This window comes from Carettochelys insculpta, chromosome 1 (genome assembly GCF_033958435.1).
Source record: "Carettochelys insculpta isolate YL-2023 chromosome 1, ASM3395843v1, whole genome shotgun sequence".
NCBI classification, from domain to species: Eukaryota; Metazoa; Chordata; order Testudines; family Carettochelyidae; genus Carettochelys; species Carettochelys insculpta.
The window spans coordinates 239,613,585-239,636,737 of record NC_134137.1 but is presented as its reverse complement, the minus strand read 5'-3'; the positions used below and the strand labels follow the sequence as shown (position 1 = coordinate 239,636,737).

The 23,153-nt window shown below is 45.4% G+C and overlaps 1 protein-coding gene across 1 annotated transcript in view; it reads left to right on the top strand.

Moving 5' to 3' along the window:
* Window positions 1-23,153, top strand: part of ANO2 (anoctamin 2) — a 281,244-nt gene that overhangs the window by 227,961 nt on the left and 30,130 nt on the right. The window contains exons 16-18 of the mRNA XM_074983665.1: window positions 4,856-4,967; window positions 7,413-7,470; window positions 9,962-10,062. Coding sequence (XP_074839766.1) covers window positions 4,856-4,967; window positions 7,413-7,470; window positions 9,962-10,062 — 271 coding nt within the window. The remainder of the gene's footprint in view (window positions 1-4,855; window positions 4,968-7,412; window positions 7,471-9,961; window positions 10,063-23,153) is intronic.

Here is a 23,153-nt window from a genome sequence, read left to right as displayed (position 1 = left end):
AGGGTGGCAGGGTTCTTTCCCCCATAATGAACCCCTGGCTATACAGAGTAAAGAGTGTGGGCGCCCAGAGGTTCATTATAGACAGGGAGTACTGTACTATTAAAATAACATCACTATTTTCAATTCTGACAGCATACCAGCATAACCGAGATCCCGTTATAAATGTCTGAATGATTTTTACAGTTATGGATAGCCCAATTCTTTCAGTTTGACTCCAATGAATATTTACAATAAAAAGAGACCAGCTATATTATATTATTTAACATAATGCTACCCTGTTACATTTTCTTCCCCTTTCTGCCGATAGTCCCTTGGCAAAATGTAGCTGTAGTGCAAGTGGACACAATTCCTTTGAGCTGGGTGGAGATGTACACCACTTACATCAGTTGTGCATTTGTTTTTCAGAGCGATACAGGAAACAAATATGGAAAATAGGGTTAGTTTTTTAGCTTTCACGTCTGATATCCCTCTGCTATTCCTCCTTGATCTTAAGTCATCTTCAGACCTAGCGCTGCTGCCGTTACTCAGAAAATACTCCTGGTGAAATAACTGGCTGTTGTACCTGAGCAAAGACCTACTATGGCCCTATTTGAATAATTTTCTAATGCCAGAAATTACATCATTGTTCACATCAGATGGCTGCCTCTGCTAGTAAGCTCAGGTGCCAGCTGTAATTAAAATCATTTAAAAAATTGCAGTTCATTCATGCTGATAAATGCTTCTTACCTTGTGAACTTTCATATTGCTGAGCTGAGCAAAAAGGGTGCAATTTTCTTTTCACACTGCAGTTCACAGACGTGCCTGGCATCACACTGCATTTTTCCACATGAGGGGGCAAATTTACCTGCCCTGGTGTCAGAGCAGTGGAGGGTGCATGGACACCCTTTCCATTGCTAATCTCATTTGGGCTGTAGTTTAGCAAGTGACATGAGGGCACAAGTAACTTTGAGCAAATGAGTAGTTCCATGGAAATCAGTGAGCTCAGTCTTATGCTTAGTTATTCATACGGTTAAAATATCGAGCTTGAATGAGTACTTAGGGCAGGAGGCAGCTGTAACATAGTCCACAGGTACCATGGAGGGCTAGAAGGTGAATCACTAGGTCTACTTGTAGTGTTTGTGACCTCAGCAGGGGACTATCTCTGCAGTGCAAAGGAAGGACATGGACTTTCCCACCCTACGCTGAGGAGTGCAGATTACACCTCTTTCAAACAGTCCTGTTTCCTGATGCTGAGCAAATCATCATGTCGTCAAGACTCAGGTGGCATTGGGACTGATTCAGATCTCCTGTGTGTTGGTGTAAACTGGAATAACTCCTCACAAGTCATGGGACAGCAAAAGTGTAAAACAATGCTAAAGAGAGAGCAGAATCACCCTTGTTCATGAATTACAGGAGTGTATTTCTTCCCTCAGTGCACTTTCTCAGCTCATCCTCTATGTAGCGACTTCCTACACAGAGCATAATTCAGCTCTGGGGGTTTGGTGGTGTGTACTGAGGACACAGTTGCCTATTTTAAGTTGTATAAAGCATGTTTTAAACCATCCTCCTTTCTTTTACTTGCTCATTGATTCTATTCCTTTCGTGGCTGTATGTATTCTTGCCCAGAAGACTTCACTAACTTCCAGAGGAAGTCTGTCCTCCCTAGATAACAAGCTTGGAGGGTGGGGGTAGTGGGGAGGTGCACAATGCCTTCCTGGCCGTGTCTACACTAGCCCCAAACTTCAAAATGGCCATTCAAATGGCCATTTCGAAGTTTACTAATGAAGCGCTGAAATGCATACTCAGCGCTTCATTAGCATGCGGGAGGCTGCGGCACTTCGAAATTGATGCGGCTCGCCTCCGTGCGGCTCGTCCCGACGGGGCTCCTTTTCGAAAGCACCTCGACTACTTCGAAGTCTCCTTATTCCCATCTGCTGATGGGAATAAGGAGACTTCGAAGTAGGCGGGGTCCTTTCGAAAAGGAGCCCAGTTGGGATGAGCCGCGTGGCGGCGAGCCGCGTCAATTTCGAAGCACCGCGGCCGCCCGCATGCTAATGAAGCGCTGAGTATGCATTTCAGCGTTTCATTAGTAAACTTCGAAATGACCATTTGAATGGCCATTTCGAAGTTTGGGGCTAGTGTTGACACGGCCCCTGGGACAGAACTCCTCTTTGTAAGACAGGGGTTTTACTCCTCCATTTCGTTGCCCATCCCCTCCAAGGAGCCGGGGGTTATTCCTGGCACTAGTTATGATGATCATCATCAACAACCATGAGCTCAGCGCCTGTTAGTGTTCGATGCCGCTCTCACTATTTCCTTCCATCCTTCCCTGCCCAGTGCACAATGTCTTAGTTTCTGTAGACGAGCTCCGCACCAATTGACCATACCACTGGTTGGGGTGACCATATTTCTAAAGTCCTCTGCTCATTCAAAGTTTGAGCAAAAATGTGCTGTGGATATCCGCATTGACATCTGCGCATGTGGATACCCGTGCATATAAAGCAGTATCTGTGGATTTGCAGGATTCTACACAGTTCCCCATGATGAATACGAAACCTGGAAAAATTACTCATATTCTGGTGAGCTCAACCGCACTCAGAACTGTGCAGACAAATGTTCAGAGTAACACAGTTGACTGAGCCTCTGTTAAGCATACGTATTGCAGAGCTGGATTCTTTCTATTTATCTTCTTATCTTTAATGCTTTCGGACTGACTTGCGGAGAGGGACACACAAATACTTCCTTACGCCTCTTTGACATGGTGGGGGTGACCAATCCACCTCAGGTACTCCACCCACCTTGTCTAACTGGGCCTCCAGGACAGACTCATCTGTCCTGGTACCTGGAGCCACGTCTTCCCAAGGCAGCACAAGGGGGCCGCTCAGGGCCAGTGGGAAGGAATGCACTCCACAGGGGGGATGTGGAGGAGCAGAGGGCCTGAGGCGCATGCAGGGGCATAGCAGGGAGAGAACACCAAGAGCTGGAGTATGTCAAGGGCTGATAGGTGGGGCAGGAGAGGCAACAAGTAACTGGCTGCCATGTGGCACTGCTCACACTCACCAGCTGCTGCTGTTTTCTATGTGGAATGCAAACCAGAAATGGGATGAGGCGTGGGGCCCCACTGGCTGAGCGCTGACACGTAGCAGGGTCTGGACTAATGGACCAGCAGAGACAGCAGCCAGCAGCCGAGCCACCAGCTTTGCACACCACTGCCATTGTCGGTCATTGCACCCCCCAACTCATCCTGGGTGGGTGGCTGGGTGGGTGGCAAGTAGCAGCAGGACCCACCCACCATTAGTGATGGGGAGTAGACAGGAAATGTGGGACAACTTGCCTGTTTTTAAGAAAAAGTCAGGGCATCTGCAAGAGGGCTTAAGTACAGTGCTGTCACTTGAAAAACAGGATGTCTGGTTACCCTGCCCTGGTCCCCATGCAAAGCTGCTGTGCACATAGTCTCATATCCAAGCTGAGCTGTTCAATACAAGGAGAATTGGCCCTAAACAAATTTTCATGAAGTATTTCCATAAAGTCAGCTGGTTTGAGTGAATGAATCATCTGAGGGTGAGCACTTAAAGAACTCAGTTTGTTGGTGCTAAAATCTTGCAAAAATCTGGCCACAAGCATCAGAATGCTGGATGTTTGTAATAATCCCATTCTCATTCAGGTATTTTAATAGGACCTAAAATGTTAAAAATGTCCCCTGTCAGCAGGCTGAATAATTTCAGCAGTGCTTTCAGAGGCTTCTTGAAACTGGTGCACTAAGTTACCCTTCTTATTTCACATTTTGAATCAACCACAGGAACAATCACCATGAAATAATAGTAACAATCTGTTCTCAAACATGCATGGTGGCTACCTTTAAAAGCCCTGTGCATGGCAATTAAAGAACCCAGAGATAATCTTTTTTTTTCTAAATCTTTCTGTACAAACTAAATTAATTTTAATACTCTGCCATTTACACTTTCAGTGCTTTATTCTGCAAGTTACTTAAGTCAGTGGGAGTTGAGGGCTCAGTGTCTTATAGGATCAAGCCTGGTCAATATACTTCACATAAATGTATAAACAATTGTGTGACGTATTTTCAGAAGTGCTATAGAAGAAGTATTTAGAAGGGTGGAGGGTCTACAGAAAGGGGAACAAGCTCATGGAAAGGATGGGCTTGTAGTTAAAGCTTTCAGTGGGGAAAGCCATCCAGATCCTGATTTCAGGAAATTATTTCTGCATATGCTTTAAACACTTAAGAAGTCTTATTGAAGTCAATGGAACGACACACATACTTAAAGTTAAAAAGGTGTGTCAATACTTTCCTGAATGAGGGCCTTAAGTGTTTGTGCCTCAGTTTCTCCATCTATAAAATGGGAATAGCTGTTCTTTTCTATGTCAGAGGGTGTTGTGAGAATAAATTCATTAAGACCTGCGTCACATTTACACAATGCTCAGGAGCTGTAAAATGGAATTCACTGGAAATGAGAATCAAGCCCTAACTGATTTAGCCTTCCAACACCATTAATATTAACTAGGTAGTCTCATGTTATAGTTATGAGGGTCATAGGAGTAGAGAGATATTAAGGCAGATGCTCAACTATATAAACCAGCATGTAGGTCATTTTATAGTGCCAGAAGGTGCTTCTCCATGTGTCACTGCTGGGTACACTTTAAATAAAAAAATATCTAAAAATTTGCAGGAAAGGATGGAAAAAGGATGTTGTATATTTTCCTAGTATCACTCAGTGCAGAATAAAAAAATGATAAAAACATATTAACATTAATAATGTGGTCTTTGCTTTTGCTTGAATCTATCAAAAGATGACTACATATTTATCGATTCCTTTTGTGGACGTTTTTGTTCTATTGCATTTATTTATTTATTTTGCAGAGGTACCAAAAACAGAGAAGACCTTTGAAGAGAGGTTAATTATGAAGGCTTTCTTACTGAAGTTTGTGAACTCTTACGCACCAATTTTTTATGTTGCCTTTTTTAAAGGAAGGTAGGATGAGTTTATATTGTTGATTTATTATTAATGGCCACATGTTGCCCTGTGTCACAGGCTACTGATGGTAGTAAGGCCACTGAAGGGTCTCAGATGTCCATATTAGTAACCAAAATGGCAACTAGCCCAAAAGGGAGTGGGTCAGGTTTACCTGGAGAAATTACTCCTGATCAGCTTTGCTCCTAAATAGTTGTGGTTTTCTATACCTCCAGAATCCACTGCCTACCAGAACCTGATGGCCCATAAAGTAGCATATGGAGATCTTAGGGTGATTGTTTGGAAACAAAAATCCTTTACATATGTATGTGTTTCTGTATTCTAGTCAGGGTCATATCATTTTTGTGCTCCTTTTATGTTTTACAAGCTGTTCATCTATACAAAGTCAGCATGGTTTCTGCAGAGGGAAGTCGTGTCTAACTAATCTATTAGAATTCTTTGAAGGGGTTAATAAACATGCGGACAAGGGGCACCCAGTGGACATAATATACCTAGATTTCCAGAAAGCCTTTGACACGGTCCCACACCAAAGGCTATTATGTAAATTAGGCAGTTATGGGTTAAGAGGAAAGATCCTTTCATGGATCGGGAATTGGTTAAAAGACAGAAAACAAAGGGTTGGAATAAATGGTAAATTTTCACAATGGAGGGGGGTAACTAGTGGTGTTCCCCAGGGGTCAGTCCTGGGACCGATCCTGTTCAACTTGTTCATCAATGATCTAGAAAATGAGGTAAGCAGTGAGGTGGCAAAGTTTGCAGATGACACCAAGTTGTTCAGGACAGTCAAAACCAAAAGGGATTGTGAAGAACTACAAAAAGATCTCAGCAAACCGAGTGATTGGGCAGCAAAATGGCAAATGAAATTTAATGAGGGTAAGTGTAAGGTAATGCACATTGGAAAAAATAATCCAAATTACACGTACAACATGATGGGGTCAAATTTAGCTACGACAGATCAGGAAAGGGATCTTGGAGTTATAGTGGATAGTTCTCTGAAGACATCCACGCAGTGTGCAGCGGCAGTTAGTAAAGCAAATAGGATGTTAGGAATTATTAAAAAAGGGATAGATAATAAGACAAAAGATATCATACTTCCCCTATATAAAACTATGGTACGCCCACATCTTGAGTACTGTGTGCAGATGTGGTCTCCTCACCTCAAAAAAGATATATTGGCATTAGAAAAGGTTCAGAAAAGGGCGACTAAGATGATTAGGGGTTTGGAACGGGTCCCATATGGGGAGAGGCTAGAGAGACTGGAACTTTTCAGTCTGGAAAAGAGGCGACTGAGGGGCGATATGATAGAGGTATATAAAATCATGAATGGTGTGGAGAAAGTGAATATAGAAAAATTATTTACCTTTTCCCATAATACAAGAACTAGGGGACACCAAATGAAATTGATGGGTAGTGGGTTCAAAACTAATAAAAGGAAATTTTTCTTCACACAGCGCACAGTCAACCTGTGGAACTCCTTGCCGGAGGAGGCTGTGAAGGCCAGGACTCTATTAGGGTTTAAAAAAGAGCTTGATAAATATTTGCAGGTTAGGTCCATAAATGGCTATTAGCCAGGGGTAAAGTATGGTGCCCTAGCCTTCAGTACAAGGGCAGGAGATGGATGGCAGGAGATAAATCACTTGATCATTGTCTTCTGTTCTCCTTCTCTGGGGCACCTGGCATTGGCCACTGTCGGCAGACGGGATACTGGGCTGGATGGACCTTTGTTCTGACCCAGTATGGCCATTCTTATGTTCTTATACATTAAACTCTTCGGGGCAGAGACCATCTTTTTGTTCTGTGTTTTGTACTTTGACTAGCAGAAAGGAGCCCTGGTCTACAACTAGGGCTTCTAGACATTTTGGTAATACACATAATAAAATAATATATTCTGAATGAACACCTGTGGATGACACCAATTAAGAAAATCATATTTTTGTCTGAAACAATTCTTCTTGCGATTAGTAAAAATATTCTGTAATGGCAGTTCTAAAAGACATGGAAGAAAAATATTTTCTAGTCTTTTTAAAACATTTTATATGACAGATTACTTTCAATGTGTATAATTGGAATAACCCAAATCCAGAAACCTGTTACATACGAGTAAGTCTACTCATTAGTTATTCGTGTGTAACAGCTTACAGAATCAGAGCCTCAGTCAATCTTCCCATTTGTTTGGGTGGGCTTTAACCAGGTGAGAAAAAAATATAAATACAGAAAGGTGATTTTAAATCTGCAAAAACTGACATGCAGAGTCAGGGAGTGGCACAATATGTGAAATGTGGTTTAAATAATTTATCAGAAGTTGAGAATGCTTTTTAAAAAAGTCGTTTTAAAACCGCCAGTTTAAAATGTATTTTAAAATTGGCTGCTGTGTATAAGCAGTAATTTTGTTGAGAATAATTTTAATGCATTTTTCATCCTTTCACATATTTTTATTACTTCCAGGTTTGTTGGCCGACCTGGTAGTTATGTATACGTGTTTGATGGTTACCGAATGGAAGAGGCAAGTACAGATGGAATTCAAACATAAAACATAATTTAAAAAGAGATATGGATGACAGTGACCTTGTAAGGAGCCCAGCTGACATCTGCAAAAAAAGAAAAATGATAACCCTATCTCATTTACTTTACTGAAATCTTATGCCTCCCAACAAGAAAAGAGAAAAACTCAAAACAAACCTCATTTCTAATACTTTGTTTCAAATACTCCATCATCATAGTGCCTTACAATAACATCTCTATGATGCTATTATCTCCATTTTTACATATGAAGAATTGAGACATAGAGAGATGAAGATACAGAAACCAACTTTTAGCGGGGTGCTGCACCTCCACTTCTTTCCTGCGGTCCCCATCATTGCTCTTCCCCCACTGCATCCCACTACCCCCTCCCCCCCACACAAGGCCACGCCCTCACTCCACCTCATCCAGCCTCTTCTCCAAGCCCTCTTTGAGGCCTAACCCCCAGGCTGCTTTCCACCCTCTTCCAAGCACTTCTCCTCCAGCTGCTTATCTGATCATAGTGCCACTGAACAGCTGTGCTTGGTGGGTGCTGAGCAATCACAATATTTTTTCCATTGGTGCTTGAGCCCCAGAGTACCGAAGGTTTAGGCACCAGGGGTAAAGGGACTTGCCCATGGTCACACACGAAGTATGTGGCAGAGAAGGAGCTTGAACCCAAGGGCTGGGTTTGCGCGCAAATGAATAGACTCTCGTTCACTTCAAAAAACCTGGCCAGTCCTATAAACACTTTATGCTTCATTTTCAGTGGATGTTGATAGCTCCTTAAAGTCAGTCAGATTAATCACGTGCTTAAAGTAAAGCACACATACAGGTTTACAACATTGGAATATATGTTAGTATCTTTCTAATCTGAGGGAAAAACAATTAAATGAATTTTGTTGATAATTAAATGCATAGTAAATATTTTGAAGGACTCTAGCACTCCAGATTCTAGAGTACAATAAAGTTTTTCAGAGTTCAATGCATGTTTTCAAATGATTTTTATTGGTGAAGCACAAATATATGTTTATGAGCAGAATTGGAATGATGGATAGATTTGGTGTTCTGAAAAGTCTTCATTATACTGTTGTGTGGGTTCATATAAACACTTGTGGTCTTTGTACTTTTAAAGTATGATTAAACTCTTTGGCAGTCTTTTTCTTGTTGTCCCCCTGTGGTTATAAAGACCCTACCACAGGGTGGTTCTGTTTCCTGACTGGGGCTCCTAGATGCACCATAATACAAATAAATAAGAATAATAAATATTGTATAGCAACTAAAAAAATGGGTGGGTGCCATTTTTCTCTCAGGGGCCATTGACCTTTGGTGGTTGTGGGAAGCGGGTAGCTCAGTGTAGGCTGCACTGCCCTGCTCTTGCCTGTAGGCACCACCCCTCTGCAGCTTCTACTGGATGGAAGCCCTGGCCAATGAGAGCTGTGGAGGCAGAGCCTTGTAGGCAAGGGCAACATGGGAATTCAGTTTCCCCAAGTGTTCTGAGTTATGCAGCTTCAGCCCATCGAGGGGAATGGCAGCACATACAGCTGCTTCCCCCAACCCACTGCCAAATAATGTGCAGGGGCATTAGTGTTTGTAGGCCAAGCCCGCAGGCAAGGCAGGCTTCACAAAGAGATCTGGACTTTTGGCAGCCTGAAGATCTTTTAGTGGCCCCCACTTGTTCCAGGGCCCTGCACTGAAGCCCTTAGAGACCCTGCATTAATTCACCCCTGCTTGTAGTGGGAATGGGCTTGGGGTATCAGTACCCCAGCTTCAGTCCTGCTCAGGGGCAGCAAGGCTCAGGGTTTCCATTTCGTGACATGGAGACTTGCCATTGGGCCAGACCAAATTAAGCAGGAACAGGAGGTTCCCCACCCCTAAACTAAAGCTGGTGTGTTTTTATAGTCGGACCATGACAACATATGTTGTGAAGCTATATGTTAGAAATGGATCCTTCAAATAGAAAATGACATTTTATGATGTCTTAATACATCCAATGTTTTGAGCTTTCCATTTATTTGTGAAAGTTTTAGGGGGCAAAGATAAATTTGGATTGTTATTGCAAATAGGTAAATATGAAAGATTATATGGAGGAGGAGAAGCTATCTACATCCTTTAACTGTTCCTTTACAGGATTTATAACATTTGTGATTTTTAAAATGTATATAATTTATTGCTTACTGATATCATTTTGATTCTAATTAGACTTCACTGAAAGACATTTTGAAAATTTTGGCTCATAACTTTAAAGCTCCTTGTCTAGTTTCCTGCCATACAGCCCACAAAAAATGCCTTGTAAAATTCTACTCTGGACTGAGACCTAACGTGTGTAGTTTAAGAGGGTTTGCTTTCCTTGGAAGTGGCAAAGTTAGATGGAGGAATTCAAAATCGGTCTCATTACGTAAAGTTAATTTCAAGATTAGTTGTAAAGGAGCAGTCATGCTTTGTCCTAATTTGTCCTAATTCACTAACTACTTGTGCTTCTCTTTCTATTACAGTGTGCGCCTGGAGGCTGTTTGATGGAACTTTGTATTCAGTTGAGCATCATTATGCTTGGAAAGCAACTTATTCAGAATAATCTGTTTGAAATTGGAATCCCGTATGTATTTCAAGCCTTTCTGTTACCATGAACTTTTTCCCTACAAGATTGTAAATTAAAGGCTTGATCCTTCTTCCATTGATTGTGAGTTTGGCTATTGACTTTAATGAGCCCTAATTAAATATACTTAGGATGATGATAAATCACGCTTCTGGTTGCGGTAAAATGATCTGGCTGTATTTTACCTTAAATAATCTGCTATATTGGCAGTAAATGGATTAAAGAAAATGTCTGAATATATTGAAGAATTGATATAAATTAACTTTAGATAGCCAGGGAAAGTGGGAAAGGTATGATAGGTCTCTTGGGAAGTTTCAGAGATGCTTTCAGAGTAGCCATATTGAATACCAATGGTTATAAAATGGGGTTGATAGATATTGCGATGCTCTTTAGCAGCTGCTTTATTATAGTGAGCTTTTACACAGCAGTGAGTTTTGCATCATTTTTGAATGTGGCAAGAACTCTAGGTTCTTCTTCGAGTGGTCCCCGTGGGTGCTCCACAATACGTGTCGGGCTCGCCCAGCGCCGCAGATCGGAAATCTTCTAGCAGTTTCTCCTGGATCGCGCATGCGCCGGCGTGTGCCGCCCCCCTGCGCGCCTCCAGCCGCGTGCACGATCCGGTTCCCGCCAGTTCCTTCTCAACCGCCATCGGCTGCAGACGGAATCCACTCAGGCTAAGGCCAGAGTCAGATTACTTAGTGTTTTTTTTTCCACGTGTGATTTGTTGTTTTTCGGTTATAAAAAAAAAAGAGAGAAAGCAAAGACAAAGAGAATACCAGCAAAAAAAAAAAAAAAAAAAAAAGGAAACAGAGAGGAGCGGAGAAGAAAAGAGCATACATGAAGGCCATTAGGCCGCCCACTGCTGCAGGCCGGTGATTACTCTTTGGGGTGGAAAGGCACGGATTAAGTGCTAAGTACCCTCTTAACAATAAAGGACTCACCACAATGGCCTCTTCAGGTTTTACACAGCGTGAGTCATGCCGTGAAGCTATGCTGGCCTCCGTGGGGTATAGCGAAGGCATCCGACACCTGGGGGAATTACAGGCTACCTGTCCGCGTTCTCACTGTGCTCTGACCCGCCCCCCGGCTCAGTGCAGAGACAGAGGGAACTCTCCCTGGCTCGATCCTTGCCGTGCATCTGCAGCAAGCAGGATGAGCGGAGCACACAGCTACCGACCACATACTCAGGCGGCGGCACCATCACAGGCAGCACAGACCCCCACAGCGCCAGCGGTACAGGGGTGCCAGGCACGGAGCCTGCAGGCACCGGAGGGGGATACCCGCGCAGCACTGCAGCTGATGGTGCCGAGCACGGTGCTTACAGTGGGGCCGAGATTCCTGGCAGGGGACGGGGCGGTGCCAGCCCCGCAGCAGAGGGGCAAGGCAACATCAAAAACCCGGCACCGCAGTCCATCTCTGGACAGGGCTGCGCTGCTGTTAGCACCAAGCCCTCCCCCTGTGATACACACGCCGCACCGAAGGCCTGTGTCTCCACCGGCCCATCAGGGGAAAAAGAAACAAAAAAAAAAAACAAACAACCTCCTTCTCCGTTCCTCCAACCAATGTCACCATGGCTTGGGCCACCTTCACCATTTCTGGGATTGGGTCCCCTGGAGTACTATCACAAGCGAGTTTCACCTCTATCGGTGTCGTCGCGGAGGTCTCGCTCTCCCAGACATTGGGGGTACACACCCCGTGAGTGGTCCAGGTCTCCATCCCCGGACCCTTGCCCATGCTACCATGGTCATCCTATCATGCTGGACACAGACAAACCACAGGCCTGCACCCAGGGGCAGGTCCCCCCCCGGCCGCTCAATACCCCCATGGGCACTCCCGATCGGGGACGGAAACACAGTTGTCTCAAGGAGAGTTAATTTTAGAACCCCAAGACTTTCCTTCACAATCCTCCAGCGAGCAAGTGTGTCATCGCCCGCGGGAACCCAGGGGTTCGAGGGAGGTTTACCTTAGGGGTTCCTCCTCATCTTCCCCAGACGTGGCCATGGACCCCGGGGATGTCTCTCCCCCGGATGACCTTAAACAATTTCAGGAGCTATTTAAAAGGGTGGCTTTCACGCATGACATTCAAACGGCAGAGGTGCAGGAGAAACATCAAAAACTCCTGAAAAATTTGAGACCCCCGGCTTCATCCAAAATTGCTATTCCGCTGGACGAAGCCATTCTGGAGTCAGCCATTACTATATGGCAGACTCCGGCCTCTGTTCCGCCTACAAATGAGAGAGCGGATAAGAAATACTTCGTCCCGGCAAAGGGCATGGAGTTCCTCTTCAGTCACCCACAACCAAATTCTTTGGTGGTCGGGTCGTCCCAGCAGAGGTCAAAGGCTTCTCAGTGCAAGTCGGGGGATCGGACAAGGATGCTAAGAAGCTAGAGCTGTTTGGCAGGAAGGTGTATTCCTCTTCTACCCTGCTATTGAGAATGGCAAATTATGCGGCACACCTAGCAAACCATAATTTTGATAATTACTCCAGGCTTACTCCCCTCATGGATTCACTCCCGGAAGACAAAAAGGCGGTGTTAAAGGCAATTGTGCAAGAGGGCTACGCAGCATCGCGGACGGGAGTCCAGATTGCCCTGGACGTGGCGGATACGGCGGCACGTTCAACGGCTACAGCAGTGGTCATGCGTAGAGAATCCTGGCTCCAGACATCTGGTATCCCGAGGGACCTACAGGCGAAGATCGTGGACCTTCCCTTTGATACACAAAAGCTGTTTGCAGACTCAACTGACTCGGTCCTCCACTCCAGCAAGGATTTGAGAGCTACACTTAGAACCGTGGGCATTTATACTCCTCCATACAGAAAGAAAAAATTTTATCCTCAGCAAAGACGCTACGCTTACCAACCACAGCGTGCTCAATATCAACGGGGCTACGACCAAGGGCGCCATCAACAGCAGCAACAGTACAGAACTCCCAGGCGACGTTCTCAACAAAGCCGTACACCCTCGGGACAGGCCCAAAGGCAACAAGTTTGACGGGTATGTCGAGGGCTGCACTATCAATACCATCACTCAATGCCACTCTCATCTCATGTTCCATCATCGCCTCAGACCGTTCCACTCCCAATTGCAAAAGATCACCACAGACATATGGGTGCTGGAGATCATAGCCACAGGTTACGCGATCCCCTCCCAGTCGCTTCCACCGACGAAGCCTCCCACCAGGCCTCACCTCAGGGACGCTGCCACGAGGCGAGGCTCAAGCAGAAGGTGACTCACCTTCTGTTCATAAGAGTGGTGGAAAGAGTGCCGGAATAATTCCAGGGGAAGGTTTTTATTCATGCTACTTCCTACCAGAGAAGAAAACAGGACACTGGAGGCCCATCTTAGATCTTCGGGGCCTCAACCGTTACTTGCGCAAGCAACGGTTTCGGACGATCACAGTTGCTTTGATACTCACGGCACTGGACGATGGAGACTGGGTTGCAGCACTCGACTTACAAGATGCTTAATTTCATATAACAATCCACCCGGCACACAGACACTTCCTCCGCTTCACGGTCGGCCAGGAGCACTTCCAGCACAGGATTCTTCCATTTGGCCTCTCCTCGGCCCCCAGAGTCTTACCAAAACCCTGGCAGTGGTGTTAGCCTACCTGCACAGACAGAGGGTGTTTATTTTTCCCAGATCTGGGCGACTGCCTGCTGAAAGGGGACCTCAAAGGCAGAGGTCTCACGCATGATACGCATCACAGCGGACACGTTTCTTCTCTGGGTCTAGTCATCAACCTCGCAAAGTCAAAGTCCAAACCCACACAACATATAGAGTTTATAGGGGCACGCATAAACTCTATCACAGCAAGGGTGTACCTACCCGACGCTCGCTTCCGCGCAATCAGTTCGCTGGTGAAAGTCATTACATACAGCCCCACGGTGCCAGCCTTAACGTGCCTACAGCTGCTGGGCCATATGGTGGCAGCGATGTTTGCGGTACAGAATGCCAGGTTGCACATGTCAAGCCTGTAGCATTGGCTGGTGAGCGTTTACAAACCGGCATCCCACACTGTCCACAGGGTGGTGTCGCCCACAACAGGGGTGCGCAGATCCCTGGCGTGGTGGGAAAACCCCGAGAATCTGCTAGTGGGAGTGCCTTTTCACCAACCACAAATTTCTATCTTTCTTACCACCGACGCCTCCCACATGGGCTGGGGAGTGCACATCGGCGACAAGGTAACGCAAGGGCTATGGTCCCCTGCGGAACAGGCACTGCACATATCCATACTGGAGCTCAGAGCAGTGTTCAAAGCCTGCAAACATTTTCAAGATTACCTACCTGGCAAAGTAGTTGGGATTCAATACCAACAATACCTCCATTTTGTTCTACATCAATCGACAAGGAGGAGCACGATCCCGTGCCCTATGTGCGGAAGCACTCCGGTCGTGGAATCGGTGCATCGCCAACAACGTAACGTTGAAAGCCTCGCACTTGCCGGGCGCTCACAACGTGAATGCAGATCAGCCGAGCAGGCGCTGCGCAATCACGCACGAATGGCAGATCCGCTCCGATCTGCTACAGCACATTTTCGTACATGGGGGTTTTCCCCAGATCGATTTGTTTGCCACCCAGTACAAAAAAAAAAAAAAAAGTGCCCTCAGTACTTCTCCAGGCCAGGGGTGGGGCGGGGGTCCCTGGGGGCGCATTCATGTTTTCATGGAAGGGCTCCCTACTTTACGCGTTTCCCCCACAGCGCTTATCTGCAAGGTCTTGCACGTAGCCAGAAGGGAGAGAGCTCGCATGATACTCATAGTCCCGCTTGGGATAGGCAGCAATGTTTTCCCTTGCTTCTGCGCATGTCGGACCGCCTACCGCTCCCTCTACTGGTGGCGCCGGGCTTACTCACGCGGGCTCAAGGGTCCGTAGTGCACCCGCACCCTCAGGGTCTGCACCTACAAGCATGGCTACTCCATGGCTCAGCTCCTTAAAGAGCACATGTACAGAGGGAGCACAACAAGTCCTGGAATGTAGCCGAAGGACCTCCACCAGGAGGACTTGCAAGCAGAAATGGACTCGATTCACAGCCTGGTGTTCCGCCAAGCAGTTAGCTCCCCTTGACGTCCCTATACCTGTAATACTAGAATACTTATTGGACCTCAAGAGAGGCGGGTTTTTTCTCTATCCTCACTAAAGGTCCACCTCGCCGCTATATCAACCTTTCGGTATACAGAGGGAGGGCCCACGGTATTTGCCCATCCTATCGTTACCAGGTCCTTGAAGGGGCTGGTAAACCTGCACCCCCCCTCGGAAACCGCTTCCAGCATCGTGGAATTTGGACTTGGTGCTCAGCACGCTATCGGGTCCACCTTTTGCACCATTAGCCATAGTTCCCCTACGTCTCCTTACGATAAAAACAACCTTCCTCCTTGCAACTACGTCAGCCCGCAAGGTGAGTGAGCTCGCGGCAGTGATGGCAACGCTGCACTGCACAGTATTCTCAAAGGAGGCGGTAACCTTAAGGCTGCACCCAGCCTTTGTTCCAAAAGTCTCTTCGGAGTCCAATCTTAACGAGCCAATAGTTTTACCCTCGTTTTACCTGAAGCCTCACAGCTCCGGCATGGAGGCACGCCTGCATCTCCTAGATATGAGGAGGGCGTTGGCCTTCTACACAGACAGAACTAAGTCCTTCTGGAAAACGGACAGGCTTCTAGTCTCTCTCGCTCCTCGGTCAAAGGGAGAAGGTTTCTCTTCACGGAGAATCTCAAAGCACATTGTGTCCTGTACAAAAATGTACTTCGAACTTCGAAAGACTCCTTTGCGGCCCCGCCCAGGGCTCACTCCACCAGGGTGGTGGTGGCGTCAACAGCCTTCTTCAAGGGCATCGCGTTAACAGACATCTGTAGAGCGGCGACCTGGTCATCCTATGACACCTTCGCCAAGCATTATGCCTTGCCTCGGGTATTCCAAGAGGATACCTGTCTGTCGACAGCAGTCCTCTCGGGGGCAAGCTGCACATAAATTGATTACCCACCTCCTTACTTGGGTTACTGCTGGGTAGTCACCTATTGTGGAGCACCCACGGGGACCACTCGGAGAAGAAAGAGAAGTTACTCACCTATAGTAACGATGGTTCTTCGAGATGTGTCCCCGTGGGTGCTCCACCACCCGCCCATCCTCCCCGCTTCGGATCTCTGTCTAGTGTTTTTCAGGAGCATCCGAGGCGGTTGGTCAAGGAACTGGCAGGGACCGGATCGTGCATGTGGCTGGAGGCGCGCAGGGGGGTGGCGCGCGCCGGCGCATGCGCGATACAGGAGAAACTGCTAGAAGATTTCTGATCTGCGGCGCCGGGCGAGCCCGACACCTATTGTGGAGCACCCACGGGGACACATCTCGAAGAACCATTGTTACTACAGGTGAGTAACTTCTCTTTACTAAATCTCCACCAGCCAAAAGACTCCCGTGAGTTATACCACTTGCTTCTGTCAAATTCATCATCTCTGCTGGTGACAGCGTTGTCTGAGGTGTGTGGAGACACTGGTTGTCTTGGATGTGTAGGTACAGTAGGACCTGCCAGCGTGTCTGATCCTGTTCTGCTGAACTCAGTGGAAGATTGGTTGGTTTGGTTTTTTCATTGATATAAGATTCTTTCTGAGGCTTCTGAAGAAGAAGACTAAAATCTCTATGTAGGATGCACAATAAGGCATTGCTGAAATCCATTTAAAAATTGGGCCCTTTTTCTCCTTTGCCCTGGAAAGAAGTTTTGACAGTTGATGCAGAAGTGAAAAAAAAAATAGGGACATGGATGATTCATGTCTTTATCCTTCAGAAGTTAAGGTTTGGTGGAGTGTCCTGTTTTCTACCTAAGTCTCATGGAGTTTATAGCGTATCTTGAGGGAAAAGGTGGTAAGCTGCTCCAGAAGACTTTCACATGTTGGAGGCTTAAAGCTTTCTCTTTGTTAACCTGATGTGATGTTTTTATTTCACTCTTCCAAAACCTTACTGCTTCTGGGTTTGTTTAAGGGGTTGGGGTGGTTATGAGGTTATAAGTACTACGTTTATTATCTTTGATTCATGGTAGTGCAGACTGATCCAGTCAAAATACAGAGCTACTCTCAGAAAATTTCTCAAACTGCTGAATGCAGTGCTAAGTGCAAGAATGTGCCAGCCTCATTCCACTTGTTTCTTCTCCATTGCCAACAGTGTGCACTGACCTCAGTTTAAAACTGAAATATACATTAAGTAAGGAGCTTGTTTTACTTCTCCTCTTCCCGGAGGAATACCACTGCCATCTTGTTATATCAGGGCTGACTAGCTTTGCCTGTATCTGTTCATAAGTGTATGAAGTTGCACCCTGTCCCATTCTCCTCCCAATTAAGTTGAGCTCCCCTCCAGCTCAACTCACCTGGCTCTCTTCCATACCCTGTTACAGGGGTGGCCACCCTGTGGCTCTGAGCCACATGTGGCTCTTTGATCCATGAAATGTGGCTCCTGCTTGGAGCCACACACCCAGACTGCTCACCACTGCTCTGTGCACATACCCTAGTGCCTTCAGGGAGAGGTGTATGGTAGCAGCAACGACGATGGCTCTGGTGAGTATGAGGCATAATGGGCATTGGGTTAGTGCAGGGAGAAGCAGGGGGTGCCTGGCTCTGGAGTAGGGAAGGGGATTGGGTTTGAGTGGGGGCTGAGGGTGCCTGGCTCTGGAGGGAGGGAGAAGGCACTGGATTACAGCAGGGAGGCTCGGGTGCCTGACTCTGAAGGAGGGGTGAGTGCATTTGGTGAGAGCAGAAGCCTGGGAGTGGCTAGGTCTGTAGGAAAGGAGCGAGATTGGGTTACAGCAGGGGTCTGGGAGTACCTGGCTTTGTGGGAGGACATTGAGCCATATATTATCTATCTATCCATCTATAGATAGATAGATACAAATAAATATATAAGTACATGGCTGAGTGCCCTCCCCCAGAGCCAGGCACTCCCGGACCCTTGCTGTAACCGATAGATAGATAGATCGGATGATTGGGCTGGAAGGGACCCCAGGAGGTCTAGTCCAGCCCCTTGTTTCAAGCAGGATCAACCCCAACTAAGTTATCCCATCCAGGACCTTGTCAAGCCAGGACTTAAAAACTGCTAGGGATGGAGAATCCGCCTCTCTTGATGGATAGATAGGTAGATAGATAGGTAGGTAGATAGATGTCTCTTTGCACTCTATCCACAGATATTTTGGTTCTTAGTCTCTGACTGGCTGGCCTCTCCTGCCCTATTACCTCTGCTCTGATGCCTCCCCTCATAGATTTTTTCATTAGAACTGGCCAGAAAACATATTTTCTGTCCTACAAAAATTGGGACTAAAGTGTTTAAAGCTTTTATTTTAATTCCTCAATTCAATTGTGTGAAAAAATTGGCTTTGTTGAAAGAGCCTTTTCCAACCAAGCACTGTTGAAATAAATGTTTTTGGATTAGTTCCACTCTTCATGGGTGCACTCTTCCCTCGTACCCATATTCCTGGCTAGCTCATTTCTTCACCACCACAAGGTTTCTGTTGCCTCTAACGCTCTCTTCCCATCACACGAGCAATTGCCCTCATTTCCCTCCTCCTCCTTCATTAGAATTGTTCTGTAGGAAAAAGCTAGAGAGGCTGGGAAGTTGGAGTAAGTGGACTAATAGGTCTTTCCCTCTCTCACTCCACTGACTCCTGTCCCCTGGTCTGTGCCTGTCTTGAGGACTGAGATCCCAGGAAACCAGTACTAATCCTCTCACAGGCTCTGAGCACTTCACAGGGACAATGGATGTACTGCCATTGAGATCCCCCTGGTATTAAATATAACACAAGTAAGTTTTCTGCAGGTCTTATGAACCAGTCTCTGGGCTTCTGTAATGGGAACAAAATTCTCTCAGTTCTGCAAAATGATTTGTAATACCCATAGAAAGGGTTTAATTTCTTATTGCATTCTGTAGGTTTGTGGATTTATTTCTTATAACTCTATTGGTTTCATTACTATTAAAGCCCCTAGGGTTTTTTTTCCCCTAAAGAGCAGCATAGAATACACGTGACACCCATTCAGTGCTGTCTCCTTTAACCTAGATATTGCCATGGTCAGAATTGCCTGGTTGACCTCTTATCTGCAATCAGTGCCAGTTGGAGAATTCAGAAGTTACGGTTCATGTGCCCTGTCTGTTTTGTAGAGAGTCATTAGGACAAATTCTAACTGTTTCCTAACACTTTTCTGGAGACACTGCTGGTTGGCTGTGATAGATGTGACTTTCTGGTATTCCATACCTTCCCATGATTTGTTTTTCCATTTCTGCATCCAAGAATATCAAAATGCCTAGATCAGTGTCATGGCATTGGAACTATGAGATGCTTGGCTTTCTGGAATTGCAGCAAATTGCTTTGAGTGGTTGGAATTTACAAATTTAACAGATGCACTTATGCCACAATTCACTCAGATGTGTCACATCCCATAATTCTCTTCTCTTGCCACAGAAATTGGCCTTAAAATGCTGAAGGATTTGAGAATCCTGAGTTCTTTTAAAGCTTCTTTTTCACCGGTTTTGTATTCTCCACTGTCACTGCAACATTTCACGTGGTTATTGTATTGCACTCTATCCCTGACCTTTTGATGAATACTTAAGGTGAAATCTTGGTCTTACTGAAGTCAGTAGCAAAGCTCCTGTGGACCTCAGCAAGGGCAAGGATATTTTCCTTTACATCTGATATCAATATCTATCAGTTCTTTCAAAATGCTCTTAAATATGCTGGATGAAGAAACCAGGGGCAATACAATGTATTTTAAGACAGCCTTTCATGGCTGCTATCCTTTGTGGTACTTTCTGGTTGCTAATAAAGAATTCTTTATGCAGAAATTCAATTGCTGTTTCTAGTGGGATGAAATGTCAAGAAATAACAAACGCAACCAAAACTCCTTTTGACTTCAGTGGGAGTTCTGAGTGCACAAGGGAAGCTGGATAGGATTGAGAGGCTACGTCTACACAGTGATTTTTTTTCTAAATAATTCATGCAATTAGTACTATCACATACGTTATTCCAAATTTTGGAATAAGGGACCATTCTGAGTGCTCTGTTACTCGTCATACGATGAGGGGTACTGGACCTGGAATACTTCACCTGAAGTGCCGTGCTGTTGCAGGCACTGTGAAAAGCCATGGCATTGCTATTTTGGGATGCCTTCATGTAGACCATAGCCTAAATGTGTGACACAGTCTCAGCATTTGCAAGACTTTCCTTCCTGCCCCTCCTTCAATTCTCTTCATATGAAGGAGGGAATAGACCACCGGAAGTTGTCTGTGGAAACTGCAGGGCCCTCAGGCTTCCTTCCCCAAAGTAGCAAACACAGTTACACACAAGGGTACAGAAAAATTTAGTCCCCACACTCTCCCACTAGACACAAAGTGCTCAGAATACCTGACCCAGCAGCCTCTCCTCTGTCCATCACTGTAGATAGTCATTGGGAGGAGCCGTCACAGCCTCCTGATGGCAATAATCCCTCACCTCTGAAACTTGGACTCTGGATTTCCCCCTCTTCTTTCCTGTGCTGCAGTTATATTTGGTCTCCAGCTTGTCTGTCTTCACTTGCCTTTCTCTGTGTTTCTCCATCAGTTTCCTTGTTCGCTCCATTGATGGCACCTTAATGTTGCTGAGAGCATGTCTAAATTGGCACAGCAGTGAAAACGTTGGCAGCTGGTCTGCAGTAGCTCTCTGATGGATGGAGCTGTACTGGTGGTTGTGCAACTGAAAAGGAAGACCAGTGAATGCAAGACCTTTATCCTGCCCCTCTCCTACCTCTCTATCCTTTCAGCTGTCCATTGTGGTTCTCTCCCTTGCCCTTTCTACCTCCCTCTCCCTTTACTCATTTCCTGTCTTAATCCAAAAATCCTTTTGTCTTCCCCACTCTAACTGTCACTGAGCATCCTCTCCCTAAAAATAGAGTCATAGAAGATTAGGGTAGGAAGAGATTTCAGGAGATCATCTAGTCCAACCCAATGTTTGAAGCAGGACCAACCTCAACTCCAAATACTAACTCCCAAAGCTCCAAAGCGATTCTGTTATCTATATAAAACAACTGTACAATTGCTTATATATAAAAACAGACTTGCTACAAATATGCTGTTTCCTGCTTCCACCCTCATTGCTTTACTGTGTGCCTTTATTGCTTACCCCAATCTTTTAACTCCATAGCTTGTGTGTTCCTTGGATGCAGCACTGAGGGTCCTCACCTTCCATTTAGAGTGCTCATCTCCTTGAATCACTGTGTTCTTACTTCTGATAGTAGGAAAGAGAATACTGGCTAGAACCAAACCTAGTGGGAAAGGATCTGTGCATTCTCCCCTGATCTCTTCTGTCACAGCAGTTCAATCCAGATCAGCACTGGATGACTGCAACACTATGGCTATCTGGTCTTCCTCCCAAACCATGCCTGACCCTGATCACCTGCTCTTCTCCTTTTATGGGAGCCTGGAGCTTCCCTGATTGTGCCTCTCAGACATAAAACATCCTCGAGTCATCCTAGCCAGTCAGTAATCAGGTGCACTGTACACATAAGGTATACTAGATCAGATGAATTTTCCCTGCTTCTATATTGCTTTCAGCTTGATTTTAAAATATTGTTCTTTTTGGATAATAAAAAAAATGTTTCACATAAGCAAACCACAAGGGCTAATCATCAGGGCAGCTATGGAGTTCTGCAAAATTCATTTTTATTTCTCTGCTGTAATACAGCTGGAGAATAGCCCTAGCAATGTCTAGTCAGTGACAAGCCCTGTCTTCTGTTCCTTTAATTTCCTGGCACATTTCCGGTTGATTTGAAGTTTCACATGCTTGGGTACAGCACAAATATGCGTTTTTGTGAAAAGCTTCACTAGAATCCATTTGGCTTTTTTTTTCAGTTAGTTGATCGTTTCAAAATAAATTGCAAATAAAAACAATCTTTAGGGCTTAAGTTAAAAATTGCTTATGCCTTCAGCCTTCATGCTTGGCATAAGGACAATTCATAATGAGGACTAGGCACAACAGAAACTTTAAAAAAAAAAGAAAAACAATTAAAAATAATTGTAAGTGACTGACTGCTGCATTTAGTGCATTCACAGTAAACAATAAAACAACTATCATTTTATTTATAGAGTTCCCAGTGGAGCTGCAGAAATCCATTAAACACCGTGGCACAATTCATTAGTGCTGCTGCTAGAGGATTAGATCACACATATATGAAAGCCACATGTAAACACACCCAAATTTAATCTCAACATCCTCACACCACAGTTAAAAGAACAATGGGAGTGCAACCACTTGTATAACACTTCTTGTCTGCAAATATCTAACATTTTACAAAGGAGGTCAGCATCATTGAGCGCAGTTTATGTCAATCATAAGTTGAATCTTACATGGGCTACACAACTCAGTAATCAGCATACAGACTCCATACATCCCTCTTACAGGAGCACACCTACGCCATCATCCTAATCTACTGTATGTTCTCCATACATAACATTCATGGAACCTAGTTACTCCCTTCCCTTCCTTATTTTGCATAGACAGACACTCTGCCCCAGTATATACAATGAGCTTGATCCTGGTCTCACACTTGTGTAAGTCTGGAATATCTCCATTCAAGTGGATGGTAGCCCACAGGTGTGAGATCAGAACTGGCCCACCACTTCCTTACCTAGCAGTACCATCATACACATGAATGAAGTGCTCTTTAAACTTACCTGCATACAGAAATGAGGGGGAAGTTTTAAAAGTCCATGTGGTTTACTGTAGCAAATGTAGTTTTGGAACAGTAGTATTAATTATTCATCGCCAGGTAAGAACTTGTATAACATCAGGAAATGCCTCAGTGATGTGCTGGGAGGGTCTTATGGGAGTTCTTTGTTTAAATTTCTCCATTGACTTGAAGGTTCAGATGATTCTGCTGCTCCGCCTTCCCCGCCTATGCATATTGCTGAATCACACTTGCCGCAGATGATATCCCTCGCATGCCATAAAAATGCTTCTGAAGAGTACATGGAGTAGCTTTAGAATAAACCTGTTCACACCGAATGGAAAGCACTGTTCCTTGGCAGGATGCTCTGATTCTTTCTTACAAGGTCTTACAAATCCATCCCCATTCAACTGCATGAACTGA